The 25,939-nt window shown below is 41.8% G+C and overlaps 2 protein-coding genes across 4 annotated transcripts in view; both read left to right on the top strand.

Moving 5' to 3' along the window:
* The window catches only part of PLA2G4F (phospholipase A2 group IVF), a 58,711-nt gene extending 39,950 nt beyond the window's left edge, over positions 1-18,761 (top strand). Inside the window, exons 29-38 of the mRNA XM_083590670.1 lie at positions 1,093-1,228; positions 2,674-2,810; positions 3,589-3,811; positions 5,286-5,403; positions 6,682-6,819; positions 7,398-7,505; positions 11,800-11,991; positions 13,045-13,211; positions 14,751-14,937; positions 15,089-18,761. Coding sequence (XP_083446796.1) covers positions 1,093-1,228; positions 2,674-2,810; positions 3,589-3,811; positions 5,286-5,403; positions 6,682-6,819; positions 7,398-7,505; positions 11,800-11,991; positions 13,045-13,211; positions 14,751-14,937; positions 15,089-15,321 — 1,639 coding nt within the window. The 3' untranslated portion in view covers positions 15,322-18,761. The remainder of the gene's footprint in view (positions 1-1,092; positions 1,229-2,673; positions 2,811-3,588; positions 3,812-5,285; positions 5,404-6,681; positions 6,820-7,397; positions 7,506-11,799; positions 11,992-13,044; positions 13,212-14,750; positions 14,938-15,088) is intronic.
* A 5,116-nt stretch (positions 18,762-23,877) lies between these two features.
* Positions 23,878-25,939, top strand: part of LOC310759386 (cytosolic phospholipase A2 epsilon-like) — a 48,110-nt gene continuing 46,048 nt past the window's right edge. For 2 of the 3 annotated variants that reach the window (XM_083606552.1, XM_083606554.1), the window contains exons 1-2: positions 23,878-24,002; positions 24,389-24,490. In XM_083606552.1, the coding sequence (XP_083462678.1) occupies positions 23,901-24,002; positions 24,389-24,490 (204 nt within the window). In that variant the 5' untranslated portion in view covers positions 23,878-23,900. The remainder of the gene's footprint in view (positions 24,003-24,388; positions 24,491-25,939) is intronic. The other variant, XM_083606553.1, reaches the window with a different exon arrangement.

Genomic DNA, 25,939 nt, shown 5'->3' on the forward strand with positions numbered 1-25,939 from the left:
ATTCTTTAACTGGCAAGCATATATACACATGGGATGGGATGGAACATAAGGGTCTGAGATCAGAGAAGAAAAGAAGAGAGAATGATGACTATTTGAAAGCAAGATAGCTATAGTGTCCAATTAACATGGCAATATTGGGAACAACCCACATTCTGGCTTTGGTCAGCTAATTAACACGTGTGATTTTTTTTTTAAAAAAAGATTCTTGATTCAAGCCATGAATTGTGTGCCCAAGTGCAAAGTCCCCTATTCTTTTCTCCCATCCAGTGTTTTCAATGGGGTATGGTTATGTGTGTGCGTGTGTGTAGATGGGAAATTCAAACAGTTGCTGTCAGGAGTTTAGGGCTGGATTTAGACACATCAAAAAAGCATTTCAGGAAAACATTTTGTAAACAATGTGGGAAATCACATCTGGTGTCACAGTGTTATAATGCATATAAAACACTTTTTCTTAACTAATGTATGTGGGTCCAAAGTAATGACAGTAATTCTCTCTGTTGTGTTAGCTGCCATCATTTTATATTCACCTTAAGTATTTGCGATGGGGGAGAAATTCAGTTTGGTTTGTATTTGAATGCCTAATAATAGCTTAGGTTGGACTTTGCCAGTCTGGTGCCCTCGCAGTTGACATGCAACTTGCATGGGGGTTACTGAAGATGCACAGAACCAAAATCACGTATATTTGGAACACCCCAATGTGATCATCCTTACCTTTTGGAGCCAGCATGCCAAACAGGTCTTGTGCCCCAAGCAAGGCAGAGAGCTTTGAAGGCTCTATGAGGCTCTTGCGAGAGCCTCCCCAATCCCAAAGCAGAGACCTTAAAAGCTATTTTTGTCCTGCGGAACCCTGTGCCAAAAGAACCTTTAAGCTCCCTGCTTTCTGTGCATTTAATTTGTGCGATTTCAGCTGGCTGCGTAAAGCTGAAATTAGGCAAGTTTAAATGAGAGCCCCACAACATATGGAGCACCTCAGATTCCCCACCCCTGATTTAGAGGAACAGGCTATCTCTAAATGTGGAATGTTGATCCTGTAGTTAGTGGGTGATGTACTACTGTTTGCTTCCCCTACCTATGTCCTTAATTTTGTTTCAGCTCAGAGCACCTTGATGTGCGTTTGAGGTTTGACCTATGCGGAGAGGAAAAGACTTTTCTACATAAACGGAAGAAAGTGGTTGCAGCTGGTCTGAAAAGTGTCCTCCAGCTAGAAGAGGATCTGTTGGATCATGAGGTATGCTGGATCTGGAACTGAGGGAAAAGAATGCATATTTTAAAAGGAAGACAACAGTTTACATTTGATACATCCCTTAAAAAAGAAGAAGACGCCTTTCATTTTCTACTGGTGTAACGTGCAAGTCATGAGAAGTTGAACTTCATACTTGGAATTGTTCTTAGCTCACCTTGTTCTCAATGTTGTATTTTACTGATATTTTTAATGTATTTTATTTAGTTTACATAGTTTAGAGGTTTCACAATTAAGTGGCACATTTATTAAAGGAATAAAATAAATGTTTTGGGAGGCAACGGTGTTAGCAAAGCAACTGATATCTGGCATGGTTGGCACATGCCAGGCAGAGGGCCTTCTTGGTGGTGGCACCCACCCTGTAGAACGCCCTGCTATCAGACGTGAAGGAAATAAACAACTATCTTACTTTTAGAAGACATCTGAAGGCAGTCCTGTTTAGGGAAGTTTTTTTATCTTTGATGTTTTATTGTGTTTTTATTTTCTGTTGGGAGCTGCCCAGTGTGGCTGGGAAGCCCAGCCAGGTGGTCGAGGTATAAATAAATTATTATTATTATTATTATTATTATTATTATTATTATTATTATTAATTGCACAACTGCTGAATGGTGTGTTGCTCTGTGGCAGAGCGGCTATTTGTATCATTGGTATTAGTCTTACAGAGAATAGTTATCTCCCGCTTGGACTACTTCAATGCGCTCTACGTGGGGCTACCTTTGAAGGTGACTCGGAAACTGCAATTAATCCAGCATGCGGCAGCTAGACTGGTGACTGGGAGTGGCCGCCAAGACCATATAACACCGGTCCTGAAAGATCTTCATTGGCTCCCAGTACGTTTCTGAGCACAATTCAAAGTGTTGGTGCTGACCTTTAAAGCCCTAATTGGCCTCCGTCCTGTATACCTGAAGGAGCATCTCCACCCCCATCATCCAGCCTGGACACTGAGGTCCAGCTCCGAGGGCCTTCTGGCGGTTCCCTCGCTGCAAGAAGTGAGGTTACAGGGAACCAGGCAGATGGTCTTCTCGGTAGTGGCGCCTGCCCTGTGGAATGTCCTCCCGGCAGATGTCAAGGCAATAAACAACTATTTTACTTTTAAAAGACAACTGAAGGCAGCCCTCTTTAGGGAAGTTTTTAATGTCTGACGCTGTATTGTTTTTAATATTCTGTTGGAAGCTGCCCAGAGTGGCTGGGGAAACCCAGCCAGATGGGCGGGGTATAAATAATAAATTATTATTATTATTATTATTATTATTATTATTATTATTATTATTATTATTATATATTATAGTTATCCTAGCTGATATTATGTCCTTCGAAAATGCTAATACTCGTATTTTAAATCTGTGAACTACCCAGAGGACATTGTTAATTGTGTGCTAATGTGCAGGCCAGATATTAATATAAATATATATATGTCTGTGTATTTTAAACAGGTGCCAGTAGTTGCAGTCATGGCCACAGGAGGTGGATGCAGAGCAATGACGTCTCTTTATGGGCAGCTCTCAGGACTTAAGAAGCTTGGCATTCTGGACTGCATAACGTATATCAGCGGTACCTCAGGCTCAACTTGGTGAGACTGTCAGCATTTAACTGGGGGAGGGGATTGTGGAATTTTGGAGCTGAAACCAAGGAAAGGTATTAAGAAGTGCATAGTATCTGAACATTGTTTGTATACAATCCGCTTTCCCTGAGCCAAGCCATACCAGCAATGAAGTCACAGAGTCAATTAAGGTTTGGCAGACAGCCAGAAGGCAATCTGAAGGAGTAAGTCTGCCTGGTGATAACAGAGACATGGAGACCGCTCCCTGATTGGTCAAGCTCTCTCAAAGGAGTGAAATGGCCTACTAACTGTTAGTTCAGTGTTCGTGTTCAGAGTTCTGTGTCAGTGTGGGAGTCGTGAGTCATGTCAGAGAGAGCTAGCAAAAGATCCGTGTTCTGTTCCTGTAAATAGTCCACTGTATATAATAAGCATCTAACTGCAAGTTCCTGGTTCCTGGTTCGTCTATCCTGTCTGCAGCCAAGTCGCCAATTGTTTCCGTGGATTCTGCGTGTACTCTGCTAGGTCAGGCTAAGGTCCTGCAACTAGTCAGAAAGTTGCGAAACACCAAATAGGTTTTTCCAATAGGGACGGTCCTGGGACTTATGGTTGCACTTGAGATGTGCCGCTTCAGACATCAGTGTGTAAGAGTGGAAAAGTGAAGCAGGGCTCATCTCGCCTGTCCTTCCATTTCCTCTGCTTCTGTGTAACATTTAAACCAGTCTTCAGGAAAACCAAGGTGGCTTCTTTACGTGTGTGTCCTATTGTCCATGTATTTATCCTAATTATTTTATTACAACTGTTTCTTTAGGACCATGTCAAATTTGTATGAAGATTCCAATTGGTCCCAAAAGGATCTGGAGAGGCCAATCCTTGAAGCCAAGAAGCATATGGGAAAGAATAAGATAAGCACCTTTTCTCTGGAGCATTTAATTTATTATCAAGAGGAGCTGAGGCAGAGGGCCAAAGAGGGCATCTCTACTTCTTTTAATGACCTGTGGGCCGTAGCTCTGGAGAATATCTTGCATGATGGGGTATGTAAACAGCTTTAGGCCTCTTCTAATGATCATTGTCCACATACAGAAATGATTAATGGAGAGCCAATTATCTCCCTAAGGCTCTGTTGGTTGTTTCATCTCTCTGGCATGCAGTGGTGTTGGGACGGCGGGGGGGGGGGCAGTGCGCCTCAGGTTCCACATCCGGGCGGGTGACAAGGTGGTACCCCGTGGGGTGCTTGCCCTGCTGCCCTGGCCCGGGTGTGGCAGCACGAGCAGCCATCGTGCAACCGCATGTGGAGGATCCTCCGTTCGCGGCTGCAGCCATGAGCAGAGGATCCCAGCACCGGCGGCAAACCACTATGTACAGCGCATGTGCGGCATCGCATGCATTTGCTGTACATAGTGGTTTGCCAGCGCAGCAGTTCCAGCGCCATACGGATGGCGGTGGGATCCCTCCGTTGCTGCTACAGCCGTGAACGGAGGATCCCGGCATTGTCCGTACAGCGCCAGAGCGGCAGCACCGGCAAACCGCTATGTACAGCACATGTGCGGCGTCGCTATGTACAGCGCATGTGTACATAGCAACGCCCCACCCTGGGTGTCACAACACCTTCGTTCGCCCCTGCTGGCATGTATATATTCAATTAATCATTCAATTAAGGCTTTCAGGGAAGAAAAATATGAGTGACCTTACATGTATACTTTTGGGTTGTTTTTTGTTGTTGTGTCTGGATAACAACAAAAAAATACATACCAGTACAATGAGCAGCCTAAAAACAATTGATTTCAAAGCGCAATATAATAATCCAAAGAAACAAACCATTTTGATAAAACTAGATGAAGTCCTGGTGTTTTGAAAGAGCCATCAGCAGCCTAGTTTCATTCTTTGGAAATTTTGCAGGACCCCCTTTGTTCCATATATTCACTCATTCATACAGTTTATAACTGATTACATTAAACTAGTGATATTGTAAGGGTAACAAAAGGGATGCGGGTGGCTCTGTGGTGTAAACCACTGAGCCTTGGGCTTGCCGATCGGAAGGTCAGGGGTTCGAATCCCTGCAACGGGGTGAGCTCCCGTTGCTCTGTCCCAGCTCCTGCCAACTTAGCAGTTCGAAAGCACGTCAAAGTGCAAGTAGATAAATAGGTACTGCTCCAGTGCAAGGTACACGGTGTTTCTGTGCGCTGCTCTGGTTTTGCCAGAAGCAGCTTAGTCATGTTGGCCACATGACCCGGAAGAACTGTCTGTGGACAGACGTCGGCTCCCTCGGCCAGTAAAGCAAGATGAGTGCTACAACCCCAGAGTTGTTCGCAACTGGACTTAACTGTCAGGGGTCCTTTACCTTTACATTTAAGGGTAACAAAAGCGCAAGTATGAAGCACTTAAGAGTATATTCACACAATTTTCAGAGATTTGTTTTGCAAAACCATATCTGATTTGTTGCAGTACGTGGCACACTCTTCTGAGCTCCAAGTCCTTTGCTTGCTTTCTGTTTTTCCTCCTTATTAGGTGAATGATTTCAAACTATCTGATCAGCAACAGGCTGTGAATCAAGGGCAGAATCCCCTACCCCTCTATTTAGCCCTTAATGTGAAAGAAAACCATATTTCTACTTTTGATTTCAAAGGTAATTCTTATAAAATTGTAATTGCAGTAGAGAATGGCAGGTGCAAATGTCAGCAATTTTTCTTAGCCTATTCTCCTGTGCAAGCTTTACTATGTAGCAATAATGGGCCAGAAGGGAAATTTCAGAACATCCTTAGGGGTTATTTGATCTGTAGGTAATTTACCTTGCATATTAATTATACAGGTCTATATGACAGTAACTGAAACAGAGATTAGCATGTATGTGCCAGGTTTGGGGCCTGCTCAAGGACACTAAAGTTGCTTATAGACAGCGGCTTAATATTGCTAATGGGTCCTTGAGATATTGCAAATAGCTTAATGGCAGCAGGTTGTTGTTCTTGTTTTTTAAATGGCCATCTGTTTCCCAAGAAGGGAAAATCCAGATTAAATTGCAGGGGGTGGGGAATATTTGCTGGCATTTTGATGCCAACACCATTATGTAGATGCTACAAAAAAAAACCAGCCTGGAAGCATCCAAAGTGTGAGTATGTGTGCAGAACTGGAGATTCCTTGTATGTTTCATTGCTGCAAATATGAAATGATCACTTTAAAACTGCACAGTAATTTGTTTTATTGATTGTTGTAAGCACAGCAAATAAATTGGGCTGTTAGTGCAGTTTCTTTACATAGGTATAAATGACTCATTTAGATGATGGTGATGATAATTAATTTTGTATGTGCTGTAAACTGCCCGGCCAGTCTGGGCGGCTTACTGCACAAATTAAAAATGGTAAAACACAAGAAATTTAAAACTTCCCTAAACAGGGCTGCCTTCAGATGTCTTCTAAAAGCCAGACAGTTGTTTATTTCCTTCACATCTGGTGGGAGGGCATTCCACAAGGCGGGTGCCACCACCAAGCAGGCCCTCTGCCTGGTTCCCTGTAATCTCACTTCTCGCAGTGAGGGAACCACCAGAAGGCCCTTGGAGCTGGACCTCAGCGTCTGGGTTGAATGATGGTCTTGGACCATTGAGCCATGTGCTTGTTTGATGGCTTTGGTGAAGTAACTCTCCTCTTTCAGCTTCACTTCCCATCAATAAAATGAAAGTAAAAGTGACCTCACTTGAGATATGGAAATAATTGTATCGCACAGATCATTTATCAATATTACACAATGCATTTCCCCCTCCATGCTCCTTGGAGGAAAGGTAGAATGATAAACACAATGCATGCACAAATTAGTATATTCTCATAGGAGGTTTTAGATGCAGAATTATTATGTTACCATGCTTCCATCAGCAATAAGATAGCAAGTATGCTTGTTGATTGTCTGTACACAGAATGGTGTGAATTCTCCCCCTATGAAGTTGGTTTTCTGAAATACGGTGCATTCATCCATTCAGAAGATTTTGGAAGTGAATTCTTCATGGGACGGCTAATGAAGAAAAACCTAGAGTCCCGGATCTGTTATTTAGAAGGTAATTGTATTAATTTCCTGTAAAGTGGCATGTTACTCTCTTGAAAGCTGTTGTGAACTGGATTTGCAATTACTAAGATCATCAACCAGATTTGTAGGTTAACCACCATAATTTGTGGGAAATGATTTTGAGGTGTAGGCTAGCCCAAGACAATTATGTGCCTGATGCTGCAATTTTATCACACCCAACATCAGCTGCCTGAGGAGGCCACCTCACTTTAAATATTCTCTAATTCCTTTTCCTTGGATAGATGTATTTGTTTTTCTCTTTTGTATTTTCTTTTGTTGTGATTATGTATGTATTTTAACTTGTATTGAATAAAATTATCTATAAAAAAAGAAAAATATAAAATGCTTTTCTGTTGCAATATGTATGAATAAACAAATGTGTGTTTATGAGCAAATAGTTCAGCCATTATCTATTAGCACATGAAGTCCTAATATTTCAAAAGACCTAAATAAGGCAGGAGGAGTAATTAATTACTACTGAAGTTTTGATTAATGATAAACAGCTGAATGAGAAAGGATGGATTATGCAAAGAAGAACTGATCTTTCCCTAAATATGCTTGACTTTACAGCGTTGTGGAGCAATATTCTTGCTGTGAATCTGCTTGATGTCTGGAATAAGTTGAGCAGTACAGATGAATCTTGGCAGAAACTTATCAGAAGCAAAATAAGAAACATTGGTAGGAATTTCGTTGTTAGCTTAAAATAATGTGTACATAACAGCACACATATTCTCGTAAATAAGCCCTGCAGATGTAGCCTAGATGGTTTGCCTCCATTCACATGAACATAGTGATGGCCAGTGTGCAGTTCAGAAACTGGAAGAGATTTAAGGCAGCACAGTGCTATTATCTACACCAGTGGCGTAGCGTGGGGGGTGCAGGGGGGGCCGGCCGCACCAGGCACAACATCGGGGGGGGGGCGCGCTCGCACTCGCAGCTCTCTGCCCCTACCTGGCTCACTCACTCTCTCTCAGCGCTGTCACAGATTTCGCAAAAATTTCGCTATAGTCACACGGATCCTCCTCCTAGCCAATCAGGAAGTGGGATCCACTTCCTCCTTGGCCGAAAGGTGAATGCATGCAATTGGCTGAGCTGCCGAGCAGGAGGCGGAAGGACTCGAGGAGACGCAGGGAACTGAGTAGAAGCTGCCGCTGCAGGTAAGTCTCTCTGCAATGAAAGGGGGCACGCTGGTCTCTCTGCATGTTGAGCTGACCAGATGGATTGAAGTTTGGTTGGTTCAACAGTGATGAGACAGATTTCGATCCATATGTAGCTGCTCCAGCTCAACATAAGTTGATGTAAGCCAGTGGGTCTAGCAACCTTTAATTTATTTATTATTAGTTTTGCTGAAAGAGTAAGGCAATAGGCATGAAGGTGAATAAACATTATGTTAAGAGTAAAGAAATGGTTATACAATGAAGGGGTGCTAAAAGTGCAGCAAGGCAAGAAAGTGATTTTCTTTTTTTAGAATTTTAGCAGAATACTACACCTATATCATGCCATACAAAAAAGAATCTGGTGCACAAAGCAGGAAAAGGAGAAAGATAGAGACAGAGCAACAAGCTAAGTTAGCTGGAAGCCTTCACCGGTTTTTGGTGAGTACTGCTGAAATTACAGCAGGACCATCAGCAGCACCACAGGAGACTCATAATCCTGATCCTGTGTCGGTGGACATTCCTGTTCCTGCATTAGAAGCAGAGACAGTTTCATCTAAGGATGTTTATACTCAGCCAAATCTGCCAGAAAATATTGACCAAAAAGTTTTTACTGATATTGGCTATTGGCCTGAAACCATGGATGAAACCTTGAAAACTGAACTAGTCAGGCGAGGGACAGAGGAACTGCAGAATAAGGATGCATGGTTTCCAAGAGACAGTAATGGCAGGTCATTTTCCAAGGATTGGTTCTACATACATTTGGGGAATGGTGAGACTATGTTAAGGACATTGTTGGTGTTTTCTCCTGTAAACAATGCTGCATATTGCTTTCCTTGCATGCTTTTTCAGAAGGCTAAAGGGAAAAGTTCATTTGGAAAGTCAAGTGGATTTAATGCATGGAGAAAGTTAAGCCTTAGATTACTAGAGCATGAGCGCAGTTCATATCACTTGAGTGCATTTACAATGTGGAAAGAATTAGAAATGCGGCTGCATAAACAGGAGACTATTGATGCTGCTGCCCAGCTTACACAACAGAGGTCATTTGAAAAATGGAAGGCAATCTTAGTCAGAATACTTGATTGTGTTCTGTATCTAGCAAGGCAAACCTTACCCTTACGTGGTCACTCTGAAGATTTAAATACAGATGGTAACTGTGGAAATTTCTTAGAAACTTTCAAGTTACTCGCCAAATATGACCCAGTTGCCAAACAACATCTTCATAGAGTACAACGCACAGATGGTTACACTGTGTCCTATCTCTCTTCACAGAGCCAGAATGACTTTATTAGCCTGCTCGGCGATCACATTCGAACAGTCATCTTTCAAAATATCATAAAGGCCAAGTATTTTGCTATAATGTTTGATAGCACTCCTGATATTTCACACACTGACCAAATGTCCCAAGTGATTCGATATGTGCATATTGAAAATTCAGGAGTCCATGTGACAGAGTCTTTCATTGACTTTATTCAGTTATATGGGAAATCAGCTGATGTCATTACAAAACAAATTTGTGACAAGTTGCAAGCTGATGGCCTTAAACTAGAGCATTGCTACGGCCAGGGATACAACAATGCTGCGATTATGGCTGGACACATTAGTGGTGTACAAAAACGTATTTTGGATATGAATCCCAAAGCAATGTTTGTGCCATGTAACAATCACTCGCTCAGTCTTGCTGGGATGCATGCAGTTGGTGTTGGGACAAAGTCTGTTACTTTCTTTGGCACTGTGGAAAAGGTGTATGCATTTTTCTCAAGCTCCACCCACAGGTGGGATATCCTTAAGAAACACGTACCAATTCGTGTAAAGCGATCGTGTAACACAAGATGGAGTTCAAAGCATGAAGCTGTATGGGTACTTGCTGAACACACTGAGAAAATAATAGACGCTTTGGAAGCGTTGAGAGATGGGCTGGAAGAAATCTCTGAAACCAGGGGTGATGCAGGAAGTCTTTTAGTTTGCATAATGACATATGTTTTTTTCTCTTTCTTGCATTTTTGGAACCCAGTACTAACCGAAGTAAATGATACTCAGATCTACCTGCAGCAAGAAGGACTTGCGCTTGATCAATGCGTGCAAAAGTTAAAAGCATTGGCTTTATTTTGTCATGAAAAACGTGATAGTCTAGTGTCAAAGGCAACTGAGAAAGCTCTGCAGGTATGCAAAACCTATTGCATACCTACAGAGAGAAGAGTTGGAAGACGCAAGAAGATGGATGGTGAGAACAGTTGCGATGCTGGCTTGACCTTAATAGAGGAAACAAGCAGAGAACAACTGGAAGCAATTGATCAGCTTCAGGCAGAAATTAAAAAACGTACTACGCAGATGAATACGCTTCACCAGCGATTTGCTTTTTTGCAAATCCAAACATTGTTGGATACTGGAAAAGATGATTTTATTAAGAAACAAATTCAGCACACGTGTGCTCAGTACACAGAATTGAATGCTGCATCTATGCTCACCGAAATAACTCGACTTCGGCATCACATTATCTTGTATAAGGAGGTCAATCCTGATGAGCAGGTTGCAAACTGGTCAGCTTTAGATTTGCTTCGCTGGGTGTATAAGTGGAAGCTGCAAGAAAGTTTAACTAACTTTGTTGTCACATTAAGAATCTTTCTTACTATCACTGTTTCTACAGCGAGTTGTGAAAGAAGTTTCTCAAAACTTAAACTAATTAAAACATATCAGAGATCTACAATGAGCCAAGAAAGACTGAGTAATCTAGCAATACTGTCCATTGAGAGAGACTTTAATGTAGATTTCAATTCTGTTGTTGAAAAATTTGCCCTAATTAAAAGCAGGCAAATTTAAATTAATCTGTATATACAGATTGATATCTTGCACTTCTATTAAAGAATTACAATTAGAGGTACAGGATTGAGGAAGTTGGCTCCATCTAGCCCAGTCTTGGATCATCTCCAGGGTATGGTTCCATTTTGATGTTTAGTTTTTGTTCTTGATAATTTTTGTCGTTTGCGATGGTTGTGAGACGACATATAATAGCATGGCCCATGCTAGGTTACTACATTTGTAGATTTGTATTCATAGACCTGCTGAAAATGTGGAGAATGTGTAATGCATGTTCGCACTCAATAAAGTGTTTGAAAATAAACTTGTATTTAGATGCATTTTACTTTAATTACATCAGTATTTTCATAACAAACAATACATGTGCTTAGGGGGTAAGGGTTTCTTTAACTAATCTAGTGGAAGAGACTCGAGTGCTAAAATCCATGGGTTAGGGGGCGCAAATTACTTGCCTTGCCCCGGGTGCTGACAACCCACGCTACGCCACTGATCTACACTAACACAAAGCACTGTGGCGAAGAGATAAGACAGCACGTATTTGGGCGTGTGCACACACTTGCATGAACACACGTGCTGGGGTGGTGTGGAAGGCCACCTGTGAAAAGTTATGAAATGGTCCATGAAAGCTTACACCATAACAAATTGGTTAGTTTTCAAGGTGCCACAATATTATTTGTTGCTTTCACTAGAAGTGAGCGATATCTAGGTGTTAGCGAATGTAGATTAAAAATCCCTGTTAAAGGAACATTAAGGGAATTTCCCACTTTTTTGGTATCTAAATGGGGTTACCTGTATCTGTTCCAGGCATGTGTATTTGACAGTGTGTCATTATTAATAAACAATGCCATATATCTACTTTAAATTGTGCAGAGGAAGACAATTATATGATTTTTGAATAAGCCTTTTCATAGACATTTGCTGTAACGCTATAGTGGCATAAAGTAGCAACACGGACTGCTTCCTCCCCCTCCAATCCCCTTCTCTTCCTTTCCCTTATTCAGAGAGAAATCAAATTCCACCAGAAAGCTCTACTTACTTGGGGACCTCTTGGATGTGTCCTGATGGGAAGCTCTTTCAGATTATAAGAAATATTTTAACTGATCGTCCATTGCACCATCACATCCATAACTTCCTCAATGGTTTCCATATGCATAAAGACTATTACCAGGAGAGTCAGTTCTCTACATGGAAAGGTAACTATGTCTACTTAGACGTATAACCTATTGAATTCAGTTGGGCTTTCTCCAAACCAAAGGATTAGGATTACAGTTCTAGTTACAAAAAAAATAATAAAAGAAAACAACCCCACCAAAAATAATCATCATACCCTAGGGCTTTTTAGTGCTGATAATTTATTTACTAAGTTAATAAAATTGCTATCCCACCCTTCATCTGAAAGGACATTGCTGACACACTAACTATTAAATTCTTCTTTAGAACCTACAAACTTATATCTTCCCATAACTGGGCCTGGGATACTGGACAATAGGTGAAAATGTGGGTTTACTGTGAACATAGTGACTTTGATTTTACTTATAAACATATGCAAGTGTTGAACAGAGCTCATTTATCACTGTCTCTCTCTTGTCAAGTTGTCTTGCCTTCCTTAGACCTGGAGTGCTGTTTCAAGAACACATTTCATTTTATACACTTTTCTTCTTTTTAAATGGACACATGCAATGTTCTGAATATATACCCAAATATGAAAAATGTGAACATGATAAAAGTGTGTTCACCAACATATGTGTCAGATAGCAAACTTTATCAGCAAGATGGGATTGGCTGGAACACCAACTTGAATGTACGTTCTGATAAACACAGGTGTGCTGCCATGTAATGTGTGGCAGAGCCCTGAATTCTGAATGGTGTTTGGAGCCATAGACTGACTCCTTGAAAGTTCCAGGCTCAGGCAGAGGACTGGCTTCAAATAGAACTTCAAATGGAAATGTAGAGTTGTAAGGGACCCTAAGAGCCACCTAGACCAGTCCCATGACAGATGGCCACCAAACCTCTGCTTAGAAACCTCCGATGAAGAAGAGTCTACCACCTTCTGAAGGAGTCCATTCTACAGTTGAACAGCTCTTACTCTTAGAAAGTTCTTCCTGGTGTTTAGTTAGAATCTCCTTTCTTGTAACTTGAAGCCATTGGTTTGGGTCCCACATCTGAAACATTTTGTGAAAGACAATGGATGATAAAAATCAGATTAGATTACTAGATGGATTTTTATTGTATAATTTGCATTTCAGACAGCCGACTGGACCAGTTTCCTAATCAACTGACACCATCAGAAGAAGGTATCTGCCTGGTCGATGCTGCCTATTTCATCAATACTAGCTGTCCCCCCCTCTTGAGAAAGGAGCGGAAAGTAGATGTCATCTTATCATTTGATTACTCTCTGGACAACCCTTTCCAGGTCAGTGTTAAGGTATTCTTCTGCAAACAGTTTGCTCACAGTAGAGGAAAGAGGAACTCTCTCCTACCCTCCATGCCAGGGTCCCAATACAGATTCCTCCCCCCTCTCAAAAAAATCCTTCCCATTGTGAAAAAAGTGCAGTTTAGTATTTTGCTGATGCTTTGATTTGCAGCTGTCAATGCACATTATGTTGTAATAGGCACTTTGCGGGAGTGGGGTGTTGATTACATAAAATCTTGAAGGTTTTGATTCTGTAAACCACCCTGAGATCCCTGGGATAAATTCAATCAATAGATAGATAAATAGATAGATAGATAGATAGGAAATGGTACCGTTTTATATCCATCATCACCATCATCCAACTGCACCAAACATAATCAAAGCCAATCATACACTAAATAATATGTGCGTTCCATCAGACAAAATACCTTCGAACCAATGTAGTAATGGATAAGGACCTAGAAACAAAGGAGGGCAAGACATGTCACAGAAGATGTAATTTCAATGGGTACTGTTTCTCTCGTGCTTGCCAAAATTTTCCATTCTACACAGCTATTAAAAGTAAAGCTCATTCCAGTCATTCCAAGCTATGGCCACTTGAGTTTCAATCGAATGAGGAGAAACTTGACAACATGAAACTGAACAAAAGTGTATCTGCTTTTTGACTTGTGAACAAAGCTACAATTGTGGATTTTCATTGGAAAACAGTTCTTATATCAGGTGCTTCAAAAAGAATTCTCTGTAGAACGTAGAGCAGAAATTAGTCTTAAACAACCCTCTAGATGGAGTATTAAAAAAAGTAGCCAGGTATTTTTTTCTTTATTGTTGCTCAGCTCCCACACTCTTTCTTTCTCTGTGACTAGGCACTTGTAGGCTATTTTATTTTAAATGTTTATCAGCATCATCGTTCAAACATACCCTTAGAATTGTGGCAAAGGATGGTCAAAATGGGCTGAATCCAGTTTGTGTCTCCAATAAATGTCTGCATGGATGTTTTTTTAAAGGCAAAATCTGCACTCTTTAAAAATGTTATTGATCCACACGCTTATGATGTGGTCTGAGAGCTTTCTGGTTCCTTTTTCTTTTAAAAAACATTTTCTAGCTGCTTGAAGCTTCATTGGGACATTGTACAGACAAAAGATGGCTGCCCCCATAAGTACATTGGGGCAACCATCTTTTCCTTGGTGCAATTACACAGGGTCACGGCAGGGACTTTTTACTCAAAACATTTCAATGAGGACAGCAAGAGTAGCTGCTCCAATCAGCTAGAAATAATTTAGAAAGCCCTGCAACTATCTTGGTGCTGTTGTTTTTTTAAAGAAAGTGAACCATACTCAGAAAGGTTCATAGACATGTAGCCGAATATACATGTCTACATTATGCTCTGAGCATGATCCATTGGAATGTGGACTGGAGAGCTTAGCTCCAAATGGTGGAGTGATTTGAAATCCTCCCCCAGCCCTAATTACGGCTACATAATTTAATGCCTGCTGATTTAAAGGACAGCCTTTAAAGTTACCCTAATTTCTTGTGCTACAGTCTATAGAACAAACCAGCGAATACTGCTTGGAGCAGGGAATTCCTTTTCCCAGGATTTCATTGAGTGAGGAAGACAAGAAAAATCCAAGAGAATGTTACCTATTTGTGGACGAGGAGAATAACAAATCCCCCATTGTGCTTCATTTCCCGCTTGTGAACGATACATTCCAGAAATTTAAAGAACCAGGTACATTTCACTTTCAACGTGCAATATTTTGTCTCAAAACAAAACAAAGTAGGGGAGGGATGAGCAAATGATTGAATGAGGTCTGAACATGTTCCCAGATCTCCTAAACGATTTAACCGGGGGCATATTTGTTTGTTTGTTTTATTTTCAGGTGTGGAACGTAGGCTAACCGAGATGGCAGAAGGCAGAGTCCCGCTATCTGGCTATTGCTCACCGTACCAGCTGATGAACTTTACATACACCAAGAAAGACTTTGACAAACTCCTGAAACTGACTGACTATAACATCCAGAATAGCAGAGACTTTATTCTTCAGGCACTCTCCATCGCCATAGAATGGAAAAAATGTGGCCGGAAATGTGCCCAGCCATGTGACTCTTCTTAGGATCCCTTGCCTGCTTTTACCAGCAGTGTATGGCTTCCTCCTCCTAGTAGATCATCAAGCCTTTTGCTTTGCAGAGGAGGAGGATTGGCAGGTCAATGGAGTTCAACCCCCAAACAGATGAAGGTTACTATCCTCTACACATTTATTAGAGAGCGCAAGTCATATTAAACTCAGCAGGCCTCACTTCTGAGCTAACATCCTTAGGACTTTCACTGTAAGAAATCTAAAAATGGCGATGCCTTGCTTCTTATCTTTACTTGTCCTTCAAGCACTTAAATCAGGTATATGGAGGCTGTATACCTCGAGATGTAGATTGACTCCCACCAGCCACAGCCAGCAGGACTAATGCAAAGGACGATGGGAGTCTTAGTCCCGCAACATCAGGATAGTCGCAGGCTCCCCATCCCTGACATTTGAAAGGGATGGGAGAAAAGAGACCAGGGTAAAAGATACCAGCAAATGCCAAAATCAGGAATATTGTAGGGTCAGACACCCAGTGTCAGAACTTGGGGTTACTTCTTTGCTTAATAAATTGAGTACAGTGGTACCTCAGGTTACAGACGCTTCAGGTTACAGACGCTTCAGGTTATAGACTCCGGTAACCCAGAAATAGTACCTCGGGTTAAGAACTTTGCTTCAGGATGAGAACAGAAATTGTGCGGCGGCAGCAGGAGGCCCCATTAGCTAAAGTGGTACTTCAGGTTAAGAACAGTTTCAGGTTAAGAATGGACCTCCAGAACGAATTAAGTTCTTAACCCGAGGTACTACGGTAATGATGATTGTTGTCATAAGCTATATGTGACATGAGCTTTGACTTGAGGGGAAGTGTGTGACATAGTTCAAATGTGTCCATCAAAAACCAACAACCGAGATGCTAGCCTTGTACTGGTAAGTTAGGACCAATTCTCAACGCTTTCTGGGTGTGGCAGTCACACTCCTTCAAGCCAAGCCAAACTTGATAATGGGAGCCCTGCCTCTTTAAAGGAATATTTGCTGTTGTCACATACAAAGCAGAATATATGATCCGAGGGCCAAACGACATGGGCTGTTAATGAAGTGATATGCCCCTGAGTGCAGTATTCTACTTGCAGAAGTTGTAAGTGTGGGTCCCTTATCAGGAATGGCACCTTAGCAAGGAGAGGGTGCTTTAGTCCTTCGCCTCCTACTATGGTCACAATCTGGATCACACCCCCTCCCTCCCCACCCCGACAACTTTAGTTTACATGGGATTAAAAAAAATCTCATTGGAGTTAATTGGAACTTCTTCTCCAAGCAAATTGCAGGAATGCCCCTCTACTCTCTGATCCAGATTGGGACAACAATGGTGTACAAAAGGCTAACACACACACATATACACACAACAACAACAACAAAAACAAACCCCTAACCACCCCAGGAGCCCTGTCATGATTGGGGGGAGGGGGAGGGGGACATGCTATCTTCTTTGATAAGAAAAATCTTTCAATAAATGGCAAATGACTTAATGAATGTCATGTTTTTTTTGGCCCTGATCTTCAAAGGAAATGGAGCACTCAAATCCTTCCCCAATACCCTCGGATTGCCTACACTGTGGGAAGAATAGGGTTTCTGCAATCTTCCATGTACAGATGTACCACAGTTAAAGAAACACACCTGCTGTTATCCTGTTTCCCGTGGGAGTCTTATTCAGGTTGTGATTGTGTGTGAAGCTGATCTGTGAGGGTTTCTACATGAGAAAGGAGTATGAATGCAACAAGGTCACTATTCTCTCTAGCTCATGTAATTGGTGTGACCACCACAGGCATTCTAATGGGGGAAAGCCCTGTAAATCAGGCTTGTTCTAAACTTCTTGCAACATTAGAGTGGCCTGAAGTAATAGGGCTGGAAATATTATTATTATTACTATTACTATTATTATTATTTTATATAACTTACATCCTGCCCATGAGACTGGGTTGCCCTAGCTACTCGTGAGTGGCATCCAACATAATAAAACAGCAGCAACACATCAAACATTTAAAATTCCCGACACAGGGCTGCCTTCAGATATCTTCTGAAAGTTGTGTAGTTGTTCATCTGTTTGAAATTAGTTGGGAGGGCATTCCAAAGGGTGGGTGCCACTACTGAGATGGCCCTTGGCCTGGCTTCTGGCAGTAGTCACACCTTCAAACAGTAGCAGGATAGTGGTTTTCTGCATGTGGGTTCAGCCAGCTACATATTGTTTTGCACACCCCAATTTCCGATTGGGAAGAGGCTCTTATGCTTTCTCACGGTTCAGTTTCCTTGGAATGGTCAATGGGGACGATGGGGACTTTAGGGTACATGGTTTTATTTACACATATATACCACTGAAGCATAGGTTGGAGGGCTCACAGCATTAAAACTCCAACAGATCTTCTTTTCCCCATTAGTTTTCCAGGAGAGTCCCATGCCACCATTTTGAGTTCAGCACAGAGGCATGCAAGCCTATGTGTCTCCAGCTTCCAGCATCAGTCAAAACTCCCCCCCACAATTTCCCCCTTGGCCTACTGTTCCCTATTTTAGGATGATGTGGCCTCCAGCTGGGTGAGGGGGGCTTAGAGAATGCATACCCTCTTCCTGAAAAGCACCATCACTTAGTTGCCACTATGGCAACCTAGCTCAGTCTTTGTGGTGCTGATGAGAGCACTTGCCAGCTATGTCCATTACCTTACAAAGAGAGCCAGTGTGGTGTAGTGGTTAAGAGCGGTAGACTCGTAATCTGGTGAATGGGATTTGTGTCTCTGCTCCTCCACATGCAGCTGCTGGGTGACCTTGGGCTAGTCACACTTCTTTGAAGTCTCTCAGCCCCACTCACCTCACAGAGTGTTTGTTGTGGGGGAGGAAGGGAAAGGAGAATGTTAGCCGCTTTGAGACTCCTTAGGGTAGTGATAAAGTGGGATATCAAATCCAAACTCCTCCTTTTCTTCTCTTCAAAGAGACTAGTCTGACCAGTTTGGCATATTTCCTCTCATAGATTCTAACTTCACATACACAAAATCAGATTTGGAAGGGACGAAAAATTTGGAAGGGATGCATCCAGACTGACTCCGTCCTCAATAACTTGTAACAACACCCAATAAACTGTTGCATGGGAATATTCCAAATGCAGCAGCGAAATGCAGGGGACCCTCATCCTGAAATGTTGTGTGTGGAACACTCAGTCCTGCCACTCTCTGTCATCTCTCTTTGATCTTTTTTTTGGTGGCTTGTCACCCCATATATTCTGCTGAGTTTGTAGATTTCTAGATTGGAGCAACTTTGTGTAAACAGAAACGCCCAACCACCTTATTCCGAATCATATATTCATAACAACTGTGTTAAACCTAAAGACACTGGGAAGTCCTGTAGACAAACATCACTGAAATCCACTGCATGCACTGTGTTATTTTTACATAACACCCATTCATTTCAGCGGGGTGTAATAAACATTGCTTCTCAGAGGATTATGCCCTTAAGTGCAACCACTACTTCAGTAGAATACAATCTGCTGTTAACTTGGTTATTTTTTTCACTGTGAGATATGGGATCCTCATAACAGAGGGTCCTGGTTGTGCTCGGGACCCAAGAGCTCACCTGACAGGGTTAAAATGGTGGTGGGGGGGGGAGGAGAGGAAGTCCTGGCCATTCCCCTGGGATCACGCCAGGTGGTTTTAGCCAATAGCCAGTAGGTGGCATGATCCCAGGGGCTTTAAAAATGGTGCAGCCATCACCTGCCCCTCCAGGAACTGAGTATTCTGTTAAAGGAATCTGGGGGTCCTGGATTTCGTCCGAAGTCCGCTTGAGGGGCTAGGGCCATGCTAGGACCACAGGAACCCCGGGGTGAGCTTAGGTTGGTCCTCATTGACCCTCGTTTGGTTTACCCCATCGGACGATCATCCTGAGAGGTGGAGTCAGTTATGTAGGGAGTCAATGCCTAAGCCAATACCGCTCACGTGATTGTATTTCAATAAAGTTGTGGCCAAAATTTGCCCCAAAACTTAAACTAATGTAAATGTCCGTGTGCATTTATTTTGGGAGTGGGTCTTGGGGCCTTGAGACGCAAACAAGTATTTTGATGCAGCTCTCTGACCATGTGAATACACATACTGGGGTAAAGTTTGCAGATCAGTGCAATACATTAGTGAAAATAACATCATGGTGTTACCCTACAAAGGGGGGTCTGGAAATACGCCGGTCCTCTTTAGTCAAATAAAGACAGTAGCATCGTGGAAAGAGTTCATATTTATTGCCGACTGCAGCAAGAATAAACGATCCAGAGAAATTCTCCCAATTCTGGACTCGAAATACAAAACTCAACACGCTTTTAGAACATTCTCTTTACATGGTTAGCTCGTGAACGCTCCCTTTCAGCAACATGATTGGATAACAGAACACATGGACAGCTCGTGGACTCCTCATGTTCACTTCTAATTGGTTTACAAAACACACACTGTACCATGTTTTGTCTACCAGCTGTACCATGGCAACAAACTTTATAAATTCGCTATTCTTCTGTCTTGTGCAAAATGCTGCATTTTTGGTAGTCTGTTACAGGAAGCAGTCAGTTTGGAGCTTCTAGTCTCTTCAAGGCCACTTCGCCATTCTGGTATGTGAAGCTGATAGGCGAGGCCCTGCTTGTTAGCAAAAAGACAGGTTGAGGTGCATGAAAAATCTCTGCTTAGCTAGGGCAATGGCACAGATACATTGTGGTTGTGCCTGGGAACATGTTTCTGCAGGCTCTGCACTTAGCAGGCTGAGGTCAGTTGTGCATTAGAAACATGCTCTGTGACAGAGGGTGAGAGCATGTCAGTATAGGGGTATTCTGTACTTCACCTTCCAGCTAGCCTGAAGGAACTTGTCAGATTTCTTGCATTCCTAATCAGCACAACCTCTGCTTGGTGTCCTGCTAGTCACTTGAACAAGTCTCAGTAGAAACTGACTCAAAACAGAAACATTAGTGCTGTGAAAGCAATGTATGAGAGCAATGTATGCTCAGAAATGCCTGCCTGCTGTGTTGACTCTAGTGGGTCTTAGGTCATGACATTCACCTGGGTCCCAGGTAATGACACTCAGGTATCATTGGGACCGAAACCGCCTTGGTTGCACTAGTTGGCAATCTCCAGCAGGCTAGGGACAGAGGTGAAAGCTGTTTCCTGGTTCTGCTGGATCTCTTAGCGGCTTTTGATACCATTGACCATGGTATCCTTCATGAAATATTGAGATGGGCTTTCTAGAATGTCTTGCCAGCAAATATTCCGATACAGCAGATCAGCTTGAATCTGATTGAGTACGTTTGCTTGACATAATTGAATAACTAAAACTAAAACATACACTGGGTGAATTTTATGAGTTGTATAAATATCTCAGTGTTTCCCCCGATCGCCAAAAATATTCCAGCTAAAATATTTTAATAGGAAAAGAAAATCTACAAAGCACACTTAGTGCAGTTTAGATGTTCTAATGAAGCAGATTGAAAGATTTAGTTGGAAATTATTTTTATCAGGGTGTTTGTAAATACTGTATGATAAAGCACAAACTTTCTAACATTATCTAAATAAAACAAAAGGGCAATGGATAGCTTATTTCAGAAGGCTGTGAAAGCTATGTCTTTATTTCAGTTATACATGCATGCATACTTCCTAGGAACAGTTGCCTTAAAAATAAAAATAAATCAATTGATAACAATTTACAAAGTTCACACTTTGGCAAGTATTGCAACTATTCATTGTATTGCTAATTAATTGTATGCAGCTAATGTATTGCTAATTAATTGTATACAATTTTAATTGTATTAAAAATTGATTTTTTTTTCTGTAGGAAAATACAGCAGAGGAACAATTCTGGCTGTCAGTGTGAATAAAATATATTGATTCTAGACTGCCTGGGATATTCCTTTCATTCAATATTTGCACTAACATAAAAAAACTCCACCCCAATTTCCATGCTGTTCAGTAAAAAACAACAACTACTGATTGTATGCATGCTTGTATTAATTTATTTAAAACCTGTTTCTTTCTCTGAATCAGAAGAAGTGCAGTCTCTCCAAATGATCTTCCCACCGTTGACTCCTAGTGGTATCATAAAAAGGAGACTCTTCGTACCTTCACAAATTTTAAAGAAACACATGCCCTCATGATTTCAACATTTAGAATTACTTTGTATATTTTATTCAGACAAGTCAAGAGCTGGTAGGAATCCAGTTTCCGTGGTCCAAGTTCAGAAGAACGCTAAGGGCAACATGCTGATTTCTTTTTAGATACGCTTAATTGCAGTGGTGATTCACGAAAGCTTAGGAAACCAGGAATGAAGGATACCTTCAAACACACCGTATATGAGCAGTGATTTCGTGTTCTTAATGAAGTAACAATGGAAACCTGAGCTATACGAGGCATCCTCTTTTGTGATACTAGACTTGGCACACCAGTTATTCATGTCACTGCAGAATTAGTAGCACACACACATATCCAGGCAGGAATTCTCTGAATTAGTCATACCCAATGGATTAATCAAAGAGCATCTAAATTGCATTAGAAGTAAATGATTGAATAATAGTATCTGTTTTGAAATGGATATGAGTGCTGCCATGCTTAGACATTCACCCGCAGATGGTCCACTTGACTGACTTCTCACCCCACCCTCTTTGGTTTATCACCTGCCTGGTGGTAACAGATGAGCAATGGTGGAGTTTTTTTTTAACAGATCTGCCCTGCTCTTGGCTGCATTGGGATTTCTCAGTGGTGAACTCCTTAGTGAAGCCAATTCCAGTGGAGAATGCTGTCAAGTGAACCCAGGTCGTCAAAGGACAAACAGGAGCTCATGTGGTTGTGGTTTCATTTTATTTATTACCCACCCTTTACTGGCAGGTCCCAGCAATCTAAAACCCAGGATTAAAAACAGTGAAAACAGGTTAAACTCACAGCAAAAGGGTGAGCCCTGGCAACACACATGTCAGATGTCAAAGGTCAGAACAAAGGGGTGTGTCTAAGCTCCCACTTGTACATTCTTAGATCACCCATTTCCTGTCCCGATGAGAAAACAAGGTCCTAATGCATGTCCATGCTACATGTGTTGGACCGATGACATGTTGAGACATCCCTGTAGTTGTAATAGTAGCCATAATGTTCTGATCTGCCCCAGAATTAATGTCCTTATAGTGTGAACATCAACGTCCCCCAGTATCGATAACCTGGGGGTGCTCAATATCATGTCCAAGACCAGCTCCGTACGCTCAGGGTATTGGACAAAGGGAAGGATGGTATGACAACAGAATCCTTAGTGTGTCCCATTGGCTCAGCACAAGGTGCAAACACTCGAGACACGTACACATCTGGACAGGAAGCAAGTGTGGGGGGGAGAGAGATCAAATTCCTATGGTCCATGGCAAGGCTTTCAAATCTTTCTTGATGCTGGACCAAGTACCTTGGCATACCAGCTGAGGAATACTAACTCCTTGCTGCTCACCCACCGAGGTCTTGGTTATATATGCCAGATCAACCTTATCCATAACTGAGTTGTAGATAGGAGAGATTCGACCCAGTGAGGGCTATGGCTGAAGGAATTTCACTCCCAGCCCCGCTAATACTCTCTTCCTTTCTGCTTCTAACTTCTAAAGCCCAGCTGGTTGCATATCTCTCCTCTACATGCCTTATTTATGCTTGCAAATTTTACTGGATTAAGAGCCCTGTTCAGTAAGGTTGGTGGTAACCCTGGGGCTGTTTCACAAATCAGAATTTTAACAGGAAACAGATTTGTTTCATGCTATCATGGTTCATCTCCAAGTCATCAAATATTCAGGTTTTTCTTTTTTGAAAACGTGCAAGTTTTGAGCATGATATCCTTGATTATCTAAGGACTGTTCTAGATGGCCTGTTTAGACCTTTTTAGAGGTAATTCCAATTTGCTTGTACAAAGTTTACATGGTGACTAATGTCTGGGTTTTATTGAGCATCCGTTCTGATTATTTCACAGGGTGGTTGGTTATATGACAACAAGCATTCATTCTGATTTGCTTATGGTGTATTTTACATGTCTTCTTGTTAATCATATATTTATTCCACACTTTTCAGTCTATTCCCCCCTCACTTTCTTTTTCTTTTTAAAAAATATTATTACAAAGAAAAATACTTTGTGTGTGTGGAGTATGGCCTTATAACATCCCCTACTTTCACATTCCAAAACAGGATAAAACTCACCTAATTAATAACAGAGTTTATGCATTGTAGCAAAGTCTCAAAACCTGAAAAATTATTTCCCCCTCACTTTCCATACAGCAAAACAGCAGGTTGTTTTTTTTTGTTTTGTTTAAAGTGGATCTGGTGTGCTGGGGTGACAGGGCACTTTCACTCACTTTAATTGTGCAAATCTAAAATTCTGATGTGCGCATGAATCCCTCCTGGAAAGAACTGGCAGTCTGGAGGAGGCATGCTAAGGATGGTACAGGGTAATTGTTTCATAAGCAAATAACCTGACAGATTTGCCTGGATAGAGAGTGGAATGTAGGAGGAGACTTCCTGGAATTTGTCAAGAAAGAGAGGGGTGTAGCTCTGAGTCACTTTTTATATACTTGTTCATCTTCCTTGGCTGGTTCAAAGTCTCTATGTATGCTTCAAGGATCCTTCTCAGTTTTGGACTCTGAGGTCAAAGCACCACCTGCAGTGTACACATCCGAGATTTATATGGGTTCACCAGTCAATATTCTTCTGGTAAGGAAAGTCTTCGACATTAGCTTTATTGTCTTGGTTGAGACAAACAAAATAATAATTATTGTGACTGTGATGGAAGAGGGACTGCAAACTCAGTAAGCAAAGTATACCTAACTGTATACGTTTATCAATTTTGCATCTCACAGACTGGTAACCAACAGATTTCATGCTTGAAGGGTATTCTTTTTCAAATATGTCAGAACCTACATACTGCAAACAAGGATGGTGTCTGCCAGGCAGGCATCTCAGTGCAGAATCACTGTAGAATTGCTGTGCCTATGTTACAAATCTTTTTATGTTGGTTCTACCACAGGTATGTAATATAGCGTAACTAAAAATAATGTGTTTGTAACTTATATCCATTGAGATTCTGTTTTGCCTCCTAGGACCCAAACACTAAAACAAATACATATGGAAATGGAGAAGCAAAGAGGAAGTTTTTTGGAACTGAAAATTCATATGGGGCTGAAAGTCAGGTACCAGACAATGTATGTCTTTATTGCATGCCCTAACTTTGTCATTATACCTGATTGAATCTTTTCATATAATCATTCTAGGGCTCTTAATATGTGAGTATAACACACAGTTTTGAGGGGTCAATATCTCAGCTAACAATATATTACCTAACATCCCTCAGGAATTTTATTGTGCAAGTAATTTGGTGTGTTGTCCATTGTTTTGAGGAATCTAGTTTCTACCTGCATATCATAAGTATATTGTTGTAAGAAGTATGATCTCCTCCCTTGCTAGCAGGACCACCTGTGAAATAAATGCTGTGTGTGTTACACAAACTCATAGTGGAACGTGCCTGTGATACCACTGATGGCAAAGCTACACAGTGCTCCCATGACCTCTGCCTGCTGTGACTGTAAAACTAGCGGCTCATATTGCCAAAAGGGAACTTAATAGAGGATCCATAGTCAAGGCAAAGTGCAGAGAAGATCTAAGCCATTTTTATCCTCAACATTTCCACTTTCTTCTTGAGACTTATTGCTAAGTGCTTTTCAAACCTTTTAAAAAGGTTTGTTTTTATGGTTTTTTAAAAATGAAAGCTGGTGTCTGTTAGTGCTCATGATAATGAACTAGATGGACCAATTATTTAATTTGGTATAAAGCACCTTCATACGTGTGTGTGCTTGGGAACCCTGCAAAAAGTTAGGTCCTCTCTCATGCAGAGAGAGCTATCAGCACACAAGTTATACATGTGTGGGCTTGGTGGTGCCTGCAGGCCCACTCAGTGTATGGAAGTTGGGGAGATAGGGGCAGTGGGTGCCAGTGGTGTGCAGTCAGTTGACTAGGGGGACTAGGCTAATCACCTAAATGGTCCAAGAGCCCTCCCGCCATCTTCCCAAAGCCCGCCTGGCTTTAGGAAGGAGGTAGCAGGGCTCCAGCATCCTGTCAGAGCCCTGGCATCTCCTTTCCAATGTCCAGGAAGCTTCTGCCTGGCTTAGGGAGCTGTGATGCTCACACGCACAACGTCAGGGACATCGTGACATCACCCCCCATTGCCCTCACAAGCTGGCACCTCTGCCCCTGTTTCCCTATGAAACAATTCACCGCACACCACACACTGGTGGGTTCAATCTTTTGAATGGTCTAGAACGTGCTCTAGAATTCTTACTGATTTGAAACTTTGTTAGGGCTTCACCAGACTTTGCTTTGAAATTAGTTTCAGGTCGTATGCAAAAACTCTCTTGGCAGGCCCAATGCTCTGATCTTTTCTTTGCCAAAATCACTGAATGGGGGAAACAGCTGTACAGCAACTCCTCTTTCAAATTATGTTGCTGTAATGCAGCTGACCTGCTTTTTTCCTGGGGTGTGGCCACTGTCGCTTGGAGACAGATTCTAGGAGCCACAAGTGACAGCTGAGTGCAGGGTGGGGACAAAAGGTGGACAAACTATCCCAGAAGGAGCATGACATGTCCCACACCAAAGGT

Source organism: Podarcis filfolensis (assembly GCF_964270895.1).
Source record: "Podarcis filfolensis genome assembly, chromosome: 1".
NCBI lineage: Eukaryota > Metazoa > Chordata > Lepidosauria > Squamata > Lacertidae > Podarcis > Podarcis filfolensis.